Source organism: Dipodomys merriami, unplaced genomic scaffold (assembly GCF_024711535.1).
Source record: "Dipodomys merriami isolate MVZ:Mamm:240054 unplaced genomic scaffold, mDipMer1.0.p SCAF_48, whole genome shotgun sequence".
Taxonomy (NCBI): domain Eukaryota; kingdom Metazoa; phylum Chordata; class Mammalia; order Rodentia; family Heteromyidae; genus Dipodomys; species Dipodomys merriami.
The window spans coordinates 6,813,435-6,831,582 of record NW_027206046.1 but is presented as its reverse complement, the minus strand read 5'-3'; the positions used below and the strand labels follow the sequence as shown (position 1 = coordinate 6,831,582).

The window sequence follows — 18,148 nt, the reverse complement described above, 5'->3', positions numbered from 1 at the left end:
GTTTTAATTACTATTCCTTTAAACTGTTTGAGTCGTTCTTATTATTTTATTACATGTCATCATATGCAAGCCTTTTTAATAAGAAAGTCCACTTTTTAAGCGAGGTTGGGTAGCTCACACCTTGGAATCCCAGCCACTCAAAGTCAGCCCAGGTAAAAGTTAATGACACTCATCTCAATGAACAAGGTGGTTCTTAGCTCTCATCCCAGTTCTGTGGGAGGCAGAAATAGGAGGATCAAGCCTAAGGCTGTCCAAAATAAAAATGCAAGACTGTCTGAAAAGGAGATACGATTCAAAAGGGCTGAAGGAATGCTTCAAGTGGTAAAGTGCTTGCCTAGGCAGCAGGATTCCCTAGGTCCAAATCTAAGTAAGGTTCCCTCTTCAAAAAATATGGGAATGAATCAACAAAACAAAGAGTTGGTTCTTCGAAAAACTTAACAAAATTGACAGACCCTTAGCAAACCTTATCAGAAAAAGGAGAGAACACACCCAAATTAATAAACTCAGAGATGAGAATGGAAACATCACCACAGAAACAACCAAGATTCAGAACATTATAAGGGAATACTTCTCAAAACTTTATGCTAATAAGTTTGAGAACTTGACAGAAATGGACCTTTTCCTAGCAAATATTGACATGCCAAAACTAAACCAAGATGAGTTAAACCAGCTTAACAGGCCCATATCAAGCATTGAAATAGAAACAGCAATAAGAGACCTCCCAGCTAAGAAAAGTCCAGGACCAGATGGTTTTACAGTGGAATTCTACAAGGCCTTCAAAGCAGAGCTCACACCAATACTCCTCCAACTCTTCAATGAAACTGAAAGAGAAAGCTCACTACCGAACACATTCTATGAAGCCATCATAACCCTCATCCCAAAACCAGGCAGGGACTCATCAAAGAAAGAGAACTATAGACCCATTTCTTTGATGAACATTGATGCAAAACTTCTCAACAAAATTTTGGCCAATCGACTTCAACAATTCATCCAAAAAATCATACACCATGATCAAACAGGATTCATTTCAGGGATGCAAAGCTGGTTCAATATATGCAAATCAATTAATATTATTCATCACATCAACAGGACCAAGAATAAGAACCACATGGTTATCTCAATAGATGCAGAAAAAGCATTCGACAAGATCCAACACCCCTTTATGATGAAGGTTTTGGAAAAATTAGGAATCCATGGAACATTCCTCAATATAATAAAGGCTGTATATGACAAACCTACAGCCAGCATTATACTCAATGGTGAAAAACTAAAGCCATTTCCTCTTAACTCAAGGACAAGACAAGGATGCCCACTCTCTCCACTTCTCTTCAATCTAGTATTAGAATGCCTAGCTACAGCAATAAGACAAGATGCAGACATAAAGGGGATCCAAATAGGGAAAGAAGAAATAAAACTCTCCCTCTTTGCAGATGACATGATCTTGTATTTAAAGAATCCCAGAGACTCCACTCCCAAATTACTCAAGCTGATTCAAAACTTTGGCAAAGTAGCAGGTTATAAAATTAACCCCCAAAAATCAATGGCTTTTCTGTATGCCAACAATGAGAAAAGTGTGGCTGAAATTAGGAAAGCAACTCCATTTGTAATAGCCCCACAAAAAACAAAATACCTAGGAATTAACTTAACCAAAGAAGTGAAGGACCTCTATGATGAAAACTTTAAAATCTTGAAAAAGGAAATCAACACCGAACTTAAAAAATGGCAAAACCTCCCATGCTCCTGGATTGGCAAGATTAACATCGTGAAAATGGCAATACTTCCCAAGGCTATCTACAAATTCAACGCGATACCTATCAAAATTCCACCCTCATTCTTCAAGGAAATAGAAGAGGCAATCCAAAAATTCATATGGAACAATAAAAGACCCCGAATAGCAAAAACGCTCCTCAACGGAAAGAACACTGCTGGAGGAATATCAATACCAAATTTCAAACTCTACTATAAAGCCATAGTAATCAAAACAGCTTGGTATTGGCATAAGAACAGACCTCAGGACCAATGGAATAGAATTGAAAACCCAGGACCAATGGAATAGAATTGAAAACCCAGAAATGAACCTACAGACCTATAGCCATCTAATCTTCGATAAGGGAGCTAAAACAATAGAATGGAAGAAAGACAGCCTCTTCAGTAAATGGTGCTGGCAAAATTGGTTAACTACATGTAGAAAACTAAAGCTAGATCCTTATATATCACCCTGCACCAGAATCAACTCCAAATGGATCAAAGACCTTGAACTCAAAGCAGACACTCTGAAAACATTACAGGATAGAATAGGAGAAACCCTAGGTCTCCTTGGCTCAGGCCGAAATTTTCTGAATAGAGACCCGGAAGCACAACAAATCAAAGAAAGGTTGGACAAATGAGATTGCATAAGGTTGCAGAGCTTCTGCAGGGCAAATGACATAGCTAGCAAGATCAATAGAAAGCCCACCGATTGGGAGAAGATCTTTACTAGCCATACAACGGACAAGGGTCTCATATCTAAAATATACTTGGAACTCAAAAAATTAAACCACCCAACAACAAATCCTCAAAGAAACAACTGCCCAATAAATAAGTGGGCGAAAGACTTAAAGAGAAGCTTCTCTGAAGAAGAAAGAAGGATGGCCAATAGACACATGAAGAAATGTTCAACATCCCTAGCCATAAAAGAAATGCAAATCAAAACAACATTGAGATATCACCTCACTCCAGTTAGAACAGCAAAAATCAAGAACTCTAACAACAACAGATGCTGGAGGGGATGTGGACAGAAAGGAACCTTACTTCATTGTTGGTGGGAATGTAAACTTGTTCAACCACTTTGGAAAGCAGTATGGAGGTTCCTCAAAAGACTTCACATAGATCTCCCCTATGATCCAGCAATCCCACTTTTGGGCATTTACCCAAATGTTTACAAACAAGACCACACTAAAGCTACCAGCACAACTATGTTTATTGCAGCATTATTTACCATAGCTAAGATATGGAACCAACCCAGATGCCCCTCAGTAGATGAATGGATCAAGAAAATGTGGTATATATACACAATGGAATTCTATGCCTCCATCAGAAAGAATGACATTTCCCCATTTGTTAGGAAATGGAAAGGTTTGGAAAAAATTATATTAAGTGAAGTAAGCCAGGCCCAAAGAAACATAGGTCCCATGGTTTCCCTTATTTGCAATATCTAGTATAGGTATGAGTCAAGCGGAAAAAGTCAGATAATGTGATGTTAGGAAAATGAACCCTTAAATATGTATTTTAATGTTTTCGTTTCTTTCATGCATGTGTTTCTAACGCATTTATAAGATTATTTCTTTGTTGCTTTGTATGTCCCTCCCCCACAGTGTAACCCCCGCTTTCACTATATTTGATGTCAGTATAACATGTGGAGGAGATGGGGACAAACAAGTCGTTTAAGGATTCAGGTGGACCTGTTGCAACAATGAGAAGTACAAAATGTCATGTCAAAACCAGCTTTACAATGTCGGTGTGGGGGGGGGGGAGGGGAGAGGCTGGGAAGGGAGGTGAAGGGTAAAGAAAGGAGGAGGCTGCAATGCTTGGTAAGAAATGTATGCATTATCCTGCCCATGTAATTGTAACCCCTCTGTACAGTATGTCCTCAAATAAAATTAAATTAAATTAAAAAAAATATGGGAATGTAGCATAGTGGTAGAGTGCTTGCCTAGCATGCACGAGGCCCTGAGTTCAATTCCTGGTACCACAGAAACAAAACAAAAGAAGTAAAATTAAAAACAAAAAAAATAAAAATACAGGTTCATTTTTCCTAGAATATGCGGTCTGTGTTTGTACTCTTTGTCTTACTTTGAGTAAAGAAAAGCTCAAAAGCAAGTAAGGCCACTAAAGTGAGGACCTGAAATCTTCATTTCATTCAGGATATTGTTGAAGAATGGGAGAAAGAGAGAGAGAGGAAGAAAGGAAAAGGAAAAAAAGGAAGAGAGAAAGATATAGAGAAAGAAAGAAAGAGAAAGGAAAGAAGGAGAGAAAGAGAGAGAAAGAATGGAGGGAGGGAGGGAGGAAAGGAAGAAAAGACAGAAAAGAAAGAAAGAAAGGAAGGAAGGAAAGAGAGAGAAAGAATGGAGGGAGGGAGGAAGGAAAGGAAGAAAGGAAGAAAAGACAGAAAGGAAAGAAAGAAAGGAAGAAAATACAGAAAGGAAAGAAAGAAAGGAAAGAAAGAAAAGAAAGAAAGAAAGAAAGAAAGAAAGAAAGAAAGAAAGAAAGAAAGAAAGAAAGAAAGAAAGAAAGAAAGAAAGGTCTAGTAACAACCTGAAATCAACTACAATGTGGGAATGCCTGCAGGACAAGTGTGCTTTGCCAAAGTTTGGATATGAACACATGAATACCCGCCAGGCTTGTCACTGAGATCTCAGTTCTTTATAAAGAGTGAATTTATAGTGCTCGGCTCTTGTCTCAATCAACTGTGTGAGGAGAATCTTGGCGGCCGCTGCCACACCAGCTCTGGCACAGAGCTTTTCTGGCAGGCTGGCCCACATCCTCTTTCCTCTGCTAGGTTCTTGCTGTTCTACTTTTTTCTTCTGCCTCATTCCTCACTGTCCCCTTTGCCCACCATCCTGCCTGGCATGTTGTCTTTGTGAACCTCTTCCTATTCTGGTGCTTTACTTCTTTTGAAGTTTATATAATTTTAAAAAATATCCTCAAGTAGTTGTACAAAGGGGCTTCAATTCACGATGTCAGTTTCTGAATATAGTGCATCTTGATGAAGGTCAACCCTTCCATCCTTCCTCCACCTCGTCTCTCCCAAATTACCTGGTTCCATTTTTCACATGTATACATGAATATTCTAACTCTTCTCCCACCCTTCCTCTCTCCATTTGCCTGCTCTCCCTCCCCTCTTTGAGACTCTCCTCTTAACAGCATGTTTCACCTGTCTGCCATTCATTTTGTTAAACTTGTAAGTCTGTTGTTAGAAGGAGTTACGCCATTGCAATCTCCCCGCGTGTATCATTCTTCAGTATGTTTGTGTGAGTGTGCACAGGACCCTGAATATGTTCTTATATGCTTATAATTTAGATCTAACTTCCACATGTGAGGGAAACCACACGCTCTTGGAGCTTGACTTAATTCACTTAAGCACCGGAGCCAATGGTCTAGTATCGCTATCCCCTTCCCCCACCCCAGACTGAGGTAAGACAATGGCTTCCTTCTCCATCACTTCTCTTTTCCAAGTATGAAACTTCCCCCCTCCTTACCCACTCCCAAAGCCAAGTGCAGACAAGAGATTAACATTTTGGTTTTGGTTGGCTGGTGGCTATAGAGCCATCTGCCACCACCCCACCCCTCCAAAGCTCTCCACCTGCAGGGCCCCATCCCTTTCCCAGCACACATACCCATTTAGTCTGGGCTCTGGCATGACTTCTGCCAAGAATCAACAGATTGAGATGGCCTCTATGAACCAACCCAGCACCCACACATCCCACTTTCCTAACAGGAAACTTGCACAGTGAGCAAGTAAGATACACCCCCTCAAGTGCCTCCCCCAGAATGAGCTAGAGCTCTGAGATCAAGACTAGGCGTGTGTCTCAAACAGTAGTGGAGAGGATCATCTTGGCCAACTGATAAATCTGGTTAATATTTACAATCTGAAACACAAATGAGTTACTAAAGTATGTTTCTTCTAATTTTCGTGCTTAAACTTCTCCGTAAGGGGTATTATGTGTGTGTGCTTACTTTATGTATGTGCATGCGAGGATGCCAGTACTAGGGCTTGAACTCACTTGGCTTTTTCTGCTCCAGGCTAGTGCCCTACCACTTGAGCCATACCTCCACTTCCAGTTTTTAGTGACTAATTGGAGATAAGAGTTTTATAAAATGTTCTGCCCAGGCTAGCTTTGAACTGTAATCCTCAGATGTCAAGCCTCTTGAGTAGGTAGGATAAGAGGCATGCACTGTCAGTACCCAGCTTCTTTGTAGTAACTCGGTGAAGACAGGAGACACTCGGGGAAATGTAAAGGCAAAGTGTGGTTTTGAGTTGCTGAATCTGCTGTGACAATATGTGTTGGAAGTTATTCCCAGAGAAGAGCAGAACTGCCATCAGTGACTCATTTGCAAAGGCAGGCAGGCTGAGGAGCCACTCCACACGTGACTTCATTCCCGGGTAATGTGTGGTCTTACTCTACATCAGCAGTGATTGGGGGAAAATTTGATGTAATTTATAAGATCTCCAGAAACAAAATTAAATGGATAAATGAGCCTATTACCTATAATACATACTTGCATGAAAATTAACTCACTGTGGCAGAAGTGATCTTCCCTTCTCTTACGATATCAGAGAATACGTAGCATTTTCTATTTCATCCCCATCTCTCCACTCAGGGAAATGTAGCAGATTGGAGTAGGGTAACTCAAGGTACTTTAGGGGAGAAACTTGATTCCATTAGAGAAACACATTGTGCAACAACTGGGCTTGTCAAGGCCTTAACTTGGAGTTTATATTCTTGTCAACAACAGAAGGCCCAAGTGCCAAGAAATGGAAAGATTTGAATAACCAACAAACCACAGGCATACTCCCATCTACCTGGGCTGGCACAAACTCGGGTGGCGCTGGGTACTGGTGGCTCACAGCTGTAATCCTAGATACTCAGGAAGCTGGGATCCGAGAATTCTGGTTCAAAGCCAGCCTGAGCAGGAAAGTCTACGTGAAAATCTTATCTCCAATTAGCCACCAGAGAACTGGAAGTGGTGCTGTGGCTCAAAGTGGCAGAGCACTATCCTTGAACAGAAGAGCTAAGGGACAGTGCCAAGGCCCTGAGTTCAAGCCCTATGACCGACAAAAAAAATTTTTTAAATAATAATAGAGGTGGCAAGTGCTATAAATAATAATGAGGATTTTGGTCCATGTGATGCACATTGTTGTCATCCTTCTCTAGAGTACTTCTTTGAAAAACAAATTCAATTTTGAGCTCCCTGATAGCCAAAGCAAAAAATGAAATATGATGAATTATATAATGTTATATGAATTATTATATGATTTCATTCTTTTCTCCAGTAATTTAGGGTTTGAACTCAGAGCCCTGCATTTGCTAGGTAGGCAACTGATGTATCAGTTTTTCCTTTAGTTATTTTTCAGACAGGGTCTTGCATGTTGTTTTGTGTGTGTATGTGTGTGTGTGTGTGTGTTTGGTTGGTTGTAGGGCTTGAACTCTAGGCCTAGGCGCTGTCCCTCAGCTCTTCAGCTCAAGGCTAGTGTTGTACCACTTGAGCCACTACACGGCTTCTGGCTTTTTTTTTTTTAATGTTTATGTGGTGCTGAGGAATCGAACCCAGGGCCTTAGGCATGCAAGGCAAGCGCTCTACCACTGAGCCAAATTCCCAGCCCTGGGTCTTGCATTTTTGGCAATCCTTCTACCTATACTCACAGATCACAAACATTCTCTGCCACATCCAGCTTTACTTTTTTAAAATGGGGTTTTGATATCTTTTTGTCCAGGTTGGTTTTGAACCTAGATCCTCCTACTCTGTATCTCCCAAACAGCTGCGATTTCACGTGTGTGCCACCACACCTAACTTTTATTGAATTTTTTCTTTAAAGAAACATCCTGGTCTTTTTGGAGAGAAGCTTTCCCAAGAGCTACATTAAAAATAATAATAAAAAGTACAGGTCCTTGTGCAGAATAACTTCCTAGATACTGTCAGAATTCTAAAGAAATGCAGAATTATTTCCTGATATGACTTAAACTTATGCTAAATACGAATACAATTTGGGGATTGACACTAAATATTCACATATCACCATAACAGTGATTACCACGGACACTGTAAGTATGGCAGAATAAAACCCCAGCCCTTCTAGTCTTGCTAACTCTGTCCATTTTTAACACAGTGCCGACAACATTTTTAGAGGCAGGGTATTCCTTTCAAATTGAGCTTCTAGGAATTGCTAACCTCATGAAAAACTAGGGAAAACCAAGTAACAATGGAATCGTGTCTCTAGTTTCCTTCTGTATACAGGGAAAGAGGGCAGGATGCCTCTGCCGAGATCCAATTTACAACAATCACACAGAGTGAGAAATTATATACTTACATCACCCTCCAAGCTGAGCTTGCAGAGAATTTCATGAACAGTAGACATTTTAAAAGAAGCTGGAAAAAAAAAAAAAGACAAGAAGTGTTTATAGAGAAGCTTTCCTTTCCCCTAAAGCACAGTAATTCATTATACTAACTAATGTCTATTTCTTGGGCCATTTCATCCAAGGATATTAGAGACCATTTTTTTTTCAAATAGATATATATTCCCATCTTAAGAAAAAGTATTAAAGCTTAGGGTGTGCCTTAGGCTTAAGATGGATTGCTACACTATCCAGGCTTTCTCTTGCTCTTGTTAATCAGAATTGGGGAAGACAGATCCTTCCCCCTCCCAGCCCTAGCTAATAGAGCTGAGCCTTCTGTTCCTCATAAAACTGGAAAAAGGCTCAAACTCTGATTGCATGCTGCAGTTCAGAGCATTTCCATGTTCATTGGATCCTAAATACACCCCCTTCTTATTAGGTCTATAATTATTTCCTTACTCCAGTGATGCTTGTAAGATATTAAAGTGCTTATGAGGAAGGCCATAGGTGATTTTCAGACATTAACCCACTCCATAGAGGGTTGAATTCTTTGTATTTGACCATCAAGATGGCTGAACTGAAGTCATCTTCTAGCTAATGTGCTTACTTACTCAGTCAGCTTCACTCACAGTCTGATGAATGGTCTGTCCCGCTTTTTGAGGTCACACAGTTCTTGGGATTGATCCACCCAACCCCCACCATAAGGATTGCTCAGCAGGCAGCGAACATATCTTAACAAGACAGGGCAGGGCATTCTGTAGTGCCACCCCCGAAAGAAAGGTAACTGAGGTGCTGCCTAAAACGTCTCCAGGGACTTCCAAGATGCCACCATTCTCCTTGGTCTCTTCTCTCTTCATTTTTGATTGAAAACTGGGACACATATACAATCATCTCCTGTTCCTTCAAAGGGCTGGCTTGGTCTACATATTTTCATAGAACTGGCTTGGAGACAGCATTTGATGTGGACATTTGCCAATTTAACCACAAGGTCAACCTGTGACCCCCTTGTTATTGGGATTACAGATCCGTGATCCATGGGAATGGAGTCTAGGGGATTTTTTTTTTTGCCCATGTGGCTTTCCTCTCCCAATCCTGCTATACTCAGCTTCCCAAGTAGCTAAGGTTATAGGCATGAGCCACCATGTCTGGCTCAAAAGCAATGTTTGATAGCACTTTGTCTATTCATTCAGCAGGGTGTATTGAGTGCCTGTTGTGTGGCAAGTATTCAACTGGCAAATCTTTCAGTGTGGTTCCCATCAGGAGGAATGTGTTTTGTCTCTTCTCCCTCACAGAGTGCAAGTATCTTTGCTCTCCCTAAGTGCCGAACAATTTTCTGAAAACAAGGAGTTGCTTTTTGTAATGAGTAACGTTTCTAATTATTTACAGTCATTCTGCCTAAGAAACAAAAGTATCACAATAACCACAAAGTCACAGTGACCACAGAGCAGTGTCCAGGAAGCCCATTAACACCCCACCCACGTTCCTGGTGTGTATAAATATCTCTTCTTTCAGGTTAAACAGCACATTTTATGTTTAGAAATAAATTCTAGAGGGCTGGAAGCATTGGTTACACAGTGGAGAGCCGGCTTAGAGGGCACAAAGCCCTGAGTTCAATCTGTAATACCGCTCTAAAATAAAATACTACTTCATTTTATCAAATCCCCTGGCAAGATGAAGACACCTTGGGTAGTAGGACTGATTGGCCAGTCACTCGTCTGTTTAAACATTACTTTTTAGTACCTTGGATGAATGTCAGGAGTGTTGCTACTCTTCAAACAGATAACAACAACAATCTTTGGCAGTGCTACTGTAACTTCCAAACCCTGGTTAATAGTCAAGTCATCAGCCCACAACCCCATAATATACAAAACTCAGAGATCCAAAAGACACACAAGCGAGGTGTGTATCTGGCTGCACAGATACTAGCTCAGGGTCACAGGAAGTGAGCGGCAGGGAAAAGGCCCTGACTCCCCAGACCTTTGACCTCCAGACCTCACCCCAATGTCTTATCATTTTGGAGATTGAGACGCATAGTTCAGAGTGATGGAGTGAGATAAGATCAAGGCCTAACCATGGCGCACTGACTACACAGATGGGGGTGAATCAGACCAGAAGTTCCAGCCAGAGAAACTTGAGCGGCCTGGAGCAATAGGAAGGGGTGGAAATACCACCAGGAGGCAGGAGAACAAGAGTACAGGTTTGAAAGGGAGCCATGCCCCAGGTGGGGTCTGGTGGGGAACCTAAAGCTTAAATATTGTACAAATAAAGATTTGAGCTTAAGGCCAGAGTGACTAGGACGCAATATACACATGGACCTGTTACCGGACAGCTGCTAGTTGCCTAAATTTCCCTACTGAAAACAATTCCCTGCATTTATTTACGTATTTGTTTGTGTGTTTATTTGTTACAGTACTGGGACTTGAACTCGGGTCCTCATGCTATCAAGTGGCCTTTTGACTCAAGGCTCTCACTTTTAACCAGTTGAGCCATAGTTCCACTTATGACTTTTTGCTGGTTAATCGGAGATAAGACCACCACAGGGGCTTCAGAGCTTGATCCTCAGATCTCAGCCTCCTGACTAGCTAGAATAACAGGTGTGAGCCACTAGTGCCTGGCAGGCATTTCCCTGCCGTTAGTGGGTTCCTGTTCTGAATGAGATTAAAATAGAATGAGATAATTCTGCCTGTGTTCGTTCCTCATCATGGAGGAAAATACATAAAGGACCGAAAGCAGAGCCACCCTCCCTTTCCTGGCAGCTTTCTCCCCACAACATGAAAACATAGGACAGTTTCTTCCCAGTACCTCAGCCTCACCCAACTGGTTTCAACTTGCACACCAGAAAGAAATCAGGTAATTCAATCTGTGTCTGAATACATCTACATACTGGGGCCTTCCATTCCCAGGGAGGGCTGGGTATGGGTACCTGGCTCTGGATCAGGGAAACTGTTCATGTTTAGAAAAATAAACTAGATAGTCCCAGGGAAACACTGAAAGCAACCCACACCCACTTCAAGCTGCTCTGAAATAATTCTCCACACTGGTGGGAAAAAAGTGTCCCTCAGCTCCACCCTAAGGAAGGGAACATACAGTTTGCTCTGGCCTGGGAAGGATTGATAAATGAGATTTTAATTGCCTGACAAGAAAGCTCTCAGCGTTATAAAGCTAGACAGCAATGAAATCCATACACTTGTTGAAAAACAAGTAATTTATGTTTAATATAAGGACTGTTTTATAGATAACCTGTAAGTATGTTTGACCTTTGAAAAAAATAAAATTAGGTTTAGGGGGATGGCACTTTGATTTGAACTCAGGGCCTCAAGCTTACTAAATAGGAGTGCCACTACTACTTGAGCCATGCCCCATTTCTTTTTGGTTTAGTTATTTTTCAAATAGGGTCTCACAGTTTATCCCCAGATTGGCCTGGAACGCGATCCTCCTGTCTGTGCTCCCCGTGTAGCTGGGATGGCAGGGGTGTACAACTATACTCCTTGAGAAGGGGGGTCTCATGAATTTATTGTCAAGGCCCTCCCACTCTCACGCTCCCAAGTCACTAGGATTAGAGGCATGAACCACTACACTCAGAAAAATAATCTAGATATTATTACACTTCATTATTTTACTGGAAAACCATAGTTGCAAAAAAGCGATACATGCAGGGCACTGGTGGCTCACGCCTGTAATCCTAGTTACTCAGGAGGCTGAAATCTGAGGATTGTGGTTCAAAGCCAGCCTGGGCCGGAAAATCCATGAGACTCTTATCTCCAGTAAACCACCAGAAAACTGGAAGTGGCGCTGTGGCTCAAGTGGTAGAGTGCTCGCCTTGAGCTGAGGAGCTGAGGGACAGTGCCCAGGCCCAGAGGTCAAGCCCTATGACCAAAAAAAAAGGTACAAATGGGCTGGGAAGGTGGCTCAGTAGTAGACCGCTTGCCTTGCATGCCTGAGGCACTGGGTTCGATTCCTCAGCACCACATAAGCAAAAAGAAAAAAGCCAGAAGTGGTGCTGTGGCTCAAGTGGTAGAGTGCTAGCCTTGAGCTGAAGAGCTGAGGGACAGCGCCCAGGCCCAGAGTTCAGGCCCCATGACCGGAAAAAAAAAAGGTACAAATGAGGCTGTGTTAACTTCTCTTCCCCTACTCCAAGAAAAGGAAAACAAAACAATTTTGCTGAAAACAAAAACAACAATAGTCTTAAAAAATCAACAGGGATTGGGGGCATAGCTCAGGTGGTAGAGTGACAGCCAATAAGCATAAGCTTCAGACACCAAGTTCAAATCCTGGAAAAAAAAAATCAAGTCCTCAAAAAAAAAAAAATCAAGCTTGGGGCTGGTGGCTCACACCTGTAATCCTAGCTACTCAGGAGACTGAGATCTGAGGCTCACAGTTCACAGAAAGCCTGGGCAGGAAAGCCCCTGTGACTCCTATCTCCAATAAACTGTTCAGAAAAAGGTGTAAGTGGCTAGCAGTGAGCAAAAGAAGCTTGGGGACAGTGCTTCGTCTCAGAGTTCAAGCCCCAAGACCAGAAAAAAAAAGAAAAAGAAAAAAAAAATCAGGTCCTGGTCTTGAGAGGGAACAAAACAACAACACTAAACTAAAAAGTCAACACTCAAATAGTTAAAAAACACATTTCACTTAACTGTAGAACCAGCTTCAGATAGCCCCAGGAGTAATTTAGACAGATCAACAGAAAGCTGTTGCAATGGGACTAGTCTGCAGACCATCTGAATCTACCCCTAGAGTTTTGGAGACACACCCACTTGTAGTTGAATGGAATGTTGTTGGGTTGCCACAAAAACAGATCCCTAGCAACCAGGATGAATCAGTCAGAAACTGGGTGACACAGAGGAGGATTTAATGTAAAAAACCAGTGTGTGGGTGGGTGGTGGAATGTGAGGGGTTAGGTTTCCCCACCAAAGCCTGTACTGTACTATCCTAGTGACTATAATCCACTAGCCCACACTGAAATTTTAACCACCACCACCCCCAAAATAAAAGCATGAATGAGGAAACGGGAGTTCCCACTGTACTCCACACGCTGCACCCTCCTCCTAAATCATCTTTATTTAACAGAACCCTCTTGAAAGCACATACTTTTCTCCTTGGTTTTATGGCTCTGATTAATAATGCCTGAGTCACATTCCCCAGAATTCCTGGAATTCTGCCCAGTGGCCTTGATCAGACCAGGCAGGAGGCCCCCTTGCAACACTTGCTCTAGCTTGTTGCTTTGCTGCCCGGGCTGCTCAATCAGTATTTGTGTGTTTCTAGCTCCCCGAGCCTCTCTCTGTGGGTCTCCCAATACAGGGTTGGAGTGGGTGGAAGAGTGAAGTCACTTGGCATGAAGCACTTTCAATGTTGGGAAATACAATTTCAGTGCCTTGTGACCCATATGTTGGGCTCCTCCACCTACTGAAAAAAAAGTTTAAATTCAGCAGTCAAGAGCTGGAGTTACCTACCTGTCCCTAAGCACCTTCTATGTGCACGTGTATGCTCATGTGTGTATACACACGCAGTCAGATTTGACACTTAACTCACTTCCATACACACACAGCGCTGAGCCCTGTCACCTCTCCAACTCCTTTTCATGAGGCTCTGTCTTGATCAGTTAATGAACAAGTGAGAGATCTGGCTACAGAATGCTACAACCGTGTTTTCTCTGTCTCTCTCCCTCCTTACCCGCGCTCCTGTGATCTCTCTGAGTCTGGGAAACCTCATGGGAGAATGTGTAAAGGCTCTTGTCTCCTCCCACAGGTTTTATAGCTTACTCATTCCTGTCTCCTGACTCAGAGGTCTGAGCACAGTACTTGGCACACAGTAGGCATTCAGTTGCCACTTAAGGATGGCTTGTACACACTGGGTCTCCCCCCCCTTTTTTGTCTCTTTTGTTGTTGTTGTTGTTTTCCAGCATAGTTTCTATGTTCAATTTTCTCTCCCTCACACTGAGTATTTCAAATGCAGGTATAGATCCACCTATTTGGAGGTTTCCAGTCCTCACCCTTGTACATCTTTACAAAGCCTGGCAGATTACTGTTCATCAGACTCAGCCTGTGCCCACCCCTCTCCCTCCTTACTGCCAGGGCTGCTAGGGTCTGAAAGTAGCCACCATGAATGAGTAGGGAGGCTGGCTATGAGAAAGTCGGACTTCAAGTAGCCCTGGATCTCTGATTTCCTCTTGAGTTCTGAGTGTGTAGTCTGGGTATGGTAAGCAGAGGATGAGGACAAAGGGATCTATGTCACAGCCACTCCTTAGAGTCAGAGCATTGTACATTATGCTTGTGGTGAGAACTCAGACCACTTGGGTGCCCTGGGTGTGTGCCCTGACAAGGCTGAGCTCAGATGGCCTAACAGTTCCAGAGCATTCCCCTAAAAGGGCCACTTGGAGGTAACCTCAGTGGATCCACCCAGTCACAAGTATACAATCTCCTGACCCTGGCTTGATGACCTGTCATCTCAGCAAAGTGGAGGAAGACTGTCTCGGGCAGCTGAAAAAGGAAAAATATACCCAATAGTGAATGGGCGGAAAGAATGTGTTGTTTTTTTTAAAAAAAAGAACTGGAATTTCCTCTAGTGTCCCACAACTAGAAAAGGGTGTGGCACCAGGGGAAATGAAGGAAGATGACGCTCATGTGCAAAAAAAAAAAAATATCCTTTTAAAAATTTTCACAATCAAGTCTGGAAGGCAGATTGTCTCCATAACTATACACAAAACACATTTAGGCTAGACCAGGGTGGGTGAGAGGGAGGGGCGGAGGGGGGGGAAGGAGAGAGAGAGAGAGAGAGAGAGAGAGAGAGAGAGAGAGAGAGAGAGAGAGAGAGAGAGAGAGAGACCAAGAGAGTTCCCTGATGTGTCCCCCAGTATCTTTAACTGTGACTGGAACATAGTGGGTGCTTAATTGGTATTTCATAGGACACATAAATGTTTAAATAGCCCAGAGAGCCTAGGACTCTTCTTTTGACACACCCACCCTACTTCTAATTTAAAAAATACAAGTCCCCAGTAGGCCTCCTATCTGCATCAGCAAATTGAGAGCAGTCTTCCCCACTTTGCCTAAGTGCCCAGATTCAGGGCCAAGACTGCCTGAAGAGTCCACAGCCCTCAAAATCAATAGCAATTTAGAAGAGTATCTACCTTGCCAGGAAAACTACTTAAATCAGAAATTAGCCAGGAAACCCACGGCCATGACTACCAGCCTAATGTCAGTCACTAAGACACTTTAATAGCTCCAAGACACAGGATGTTAAATATTGAGACTCCCGTCCAAGATTGGGGGCTGGTGAAAGTCAGTGAGTCAGCAAGCGCTCCCTGGACGTCCCCAAGGAAGAAACGCACTTTGATGGCCACACCTTCCACTGCAGATGGATGGAGGGTTTGAAGCAGCCCTTGAACTTTGAGATCATAGGTGGACTGGAAGGAAGGGAGGAAATGTTAAGCAAGGACGTCTGACGTGGTTAGCCATGGTGTCTCTCCAGCTCACCTTCCCTGAGTCCTATAGCTCTTGGATTCCATAGCTTCAAATTCTATAAATAACAGGGTAGTACTACTTCTCTGGTCCTTCCTCTTTTGCCTTCTCCTCCATCCTCCCTCCCCCCCCCCACCCCCAGTATTGGGGCTTGAACACAAGGCCTCGTGCTCTTACTTGGCTTTTCCACTCAAGGCTGGAACTCTGCCACTTGAGACACACCTTACTTCCGGCTTTTTGCTGGTTAGAGACAAGAGCCTCTAGGCTTTGTCTGCTCTGGCCGTCTGTGAACCCTGGTCCTCGGATCTCAGCCCACGTTTGGATTACAGGCCTGGGCCACGGGTGCCAGGCTAAATGATACTCCCTCCCCCCTTAGATGGCTCTTTTCAGGGTTGCATATTCATTTTCGCTTGGTTGTTTTTCCCGAAACCTTCTAGTAATAACCCTACTTGAGTGGAGGTAAGAATGGGTCTCCTGAAGCCACTTTCATTGGTCCAGAAAGTTAGGAGATCCCCAGCCCTCGGGGCTCGCCATCTGGAGGTGCTTACCCAAGGGGACCACGCCCTTTTCAGGCCCCTCAAGTCCCTGACTCAGTTTCCCACCAGCTGGAGTTGCAGTCACGCCACCCTTCCCCCAGAGACTCACACCAGTGTCCAGCCACCAAGAGTGGCCGGGGGCGTGTTGTTGTTGTTGGGGGGGGGTACCGTGACTATTCAAATATCCAACTACTCACCTTCCCCTTTTACTCTTCCCAGGCTGGTCCATGCAAACCACCGAGGCCAGTATGCTTGGGGGTTCACAGGGGGGTTACTCCCCCCACACACACACCCCGGGCTGGGGAAGGCCGTGGGGATGAGAGTGCCCACAGGGGCTCCAGGGGCGGCCACACCCAGCTCCCTCTCGCCGGCGCCCAGCACGTCCGGAATGCCTGGGGTGGGGGTGGGGGGCCTGCACACCTCCCTCCTCAGCTCCCCCCCTTCTGGGGCAGGCACACCCCCCCAAGCCTAGCCACAGGCGGCCCCCCCCACCTCCACCCCACCATTCCTGCCCAGGACACCTTGATTGACCACACCTACTTTTTGGGGGGTCCCTCCGGGACCCCCCCCTTCAGGGCCCTGTCACCCGATCCCCTGTCTGCAGGGACCTTTCGCTCCTTCCCGGCCTCCCCGAGGCCATAGCGGGCGGGCGGGCGGGCCGCACCCCGCTTACCTGGGCCGGGCGCGCGCCGAGAGCAGGAAGCGTCCCCAGTTGCAGAGCAGAGTTGGCCGGCCTGGGTGGGGCTTTTATCCCCGCCACATCCTCTTTGTGCCGGCCCGCCCCGCCCCGGCCCGCTCCGGCTCCTCCCGGAGTCGGGGTGAGTCACCCTGGCGGGCTGGGCCAGCGGGGCCGGCCGCGCCCTGCACCGCGCCCCGCACCCCGCGCCCCGCACCCCGCACCCGCATCCCGCCCTGGCGTCGAGCCCCGCCGAGCCGCCCCCGGGGCCTCCCAGCCAGAACTCCTGCTCTCTTCCTCCTTTTCCTGTTGGGAGTGCCACGTCGAGTTCTCAGCCGACTTTGGCACGTGTGGCGCCCGGCTGTTGCCTGTAGGCATCCGTGCCATGGTGGAGGGCATGGATCCAAACCTGTGTGGAGTCCCTGGAGCTGGGGCCGTGGCATCATCCGCAAACCTACATCACCTCCACCTCCGCTCGCCAGATGGAGGAGCACAAGGGAGGGCAGGGCGACTGGCTCAGCCCAGCCCCAGACACAGGGCACTCAGGGAGGCCCCAACCAGGGTGGGAGGTGAAAGGGGGCAAGACAGCAGCCAGGATCGCATCCCACCGTCCCACCGCAAAGTCACCCAGCATTCTGATGGCACGGAGTCCCAGGCAGGGCAGGTACTTCCCTGGCTTACAGCCCAGAGTTGCAACCAAGAAAGACTATTCTCCCTTCCTTCTTTCACGACTGCTAGAGGTTTTCTTTGCAGCCATGAAGGCAACTCTCTTGCTGGGATTTGTTGGTTCTCTTCTGTTGTTGTTGTTGTTGTTCTTTTTCCCCTAACCTGTTTTTACACAATCAAATTGTTACCTTGGCCAAATGCTTATTAGTCGTGTGACTGCGAATACTGCATTCAAGCCTCAAACTAGCAGAAATGCTTTGCTAAGAATACTAAAGATCTTACCATACATGTTGGAACTCCCTTACTTCATGGGTGATGTTTCTATGTTGCTGTCCCATTTCTTTTCTTTCTTTTCTTTTTTCTTTTTCTTTTCTTTCTTTCTTTCTTTATTTATTTTTTTGCTTGTAGATGGTTTGAGCTCAGTGCCTCTTACTCTGCCAACTGTCTACCCCTTGAGCTATGCCTCCAGCTATTTTCTGCTTGTTGTTTTTGGAGCTGGAGTCTCTCAGATGTTTCTGCCCTGTTTGGTTTTGAATTATCTTAGCCTTCTGTGTAGCATTTGCTCTGTGTGTGTGTGTGTGTGTGTGTGTGTGTGTGTGTGTGTGTGTGTGTGTGTGTGTGTGCTGGGGATTGAGATACTGTCTCTTAGGTTTGTCGCTCAAGGCTGGTGTTCTACCACTTGAGCCACAGCTCCACTTCTGGCTCTTTGCTAGTCAATTGGAGATA

General features: G+C 44.8%; 1 protein-coding gene across 2 annotated transcripts in view; it reads right to left on the bottom strand.

The window, feature by feature from the left end:
- Anxa2 (annexin A2) overlaps positions 1 to 16,850 on the bottom strand; it is a 46,295-nt gene extending 29,445 nt beyond the window's left edge. Inside the window, exons 1-2 of one of the 2 annotated variants that reach the window (XM_069995273.1) lie at positions 16,754 to 16,850; positions 8,069 to 8,127 (exon numbers count right to left, since the gene is read on the bottom strand). In XM_069995273.1, the coding sequence (XP_069851374.1) occupies positions 8,069 to 8,116 (48 nt within the window). In that variant the 5' untranslated portion in view covers positions 8,117 to 8,127; positions 16,754 to 16,850. Of the gene's footprint in view, positions 1 to 8,068; positions 8,128 to 16,277; positions 16,297 to 16,753 lie in introns of those variants that run through there. The other variant, XM_069995272.1, reaches the window with a different exon arrangement.
- Between the last annotated feature and the right edge of the window lie 1,298 nt (positions 16,851 to 18,148).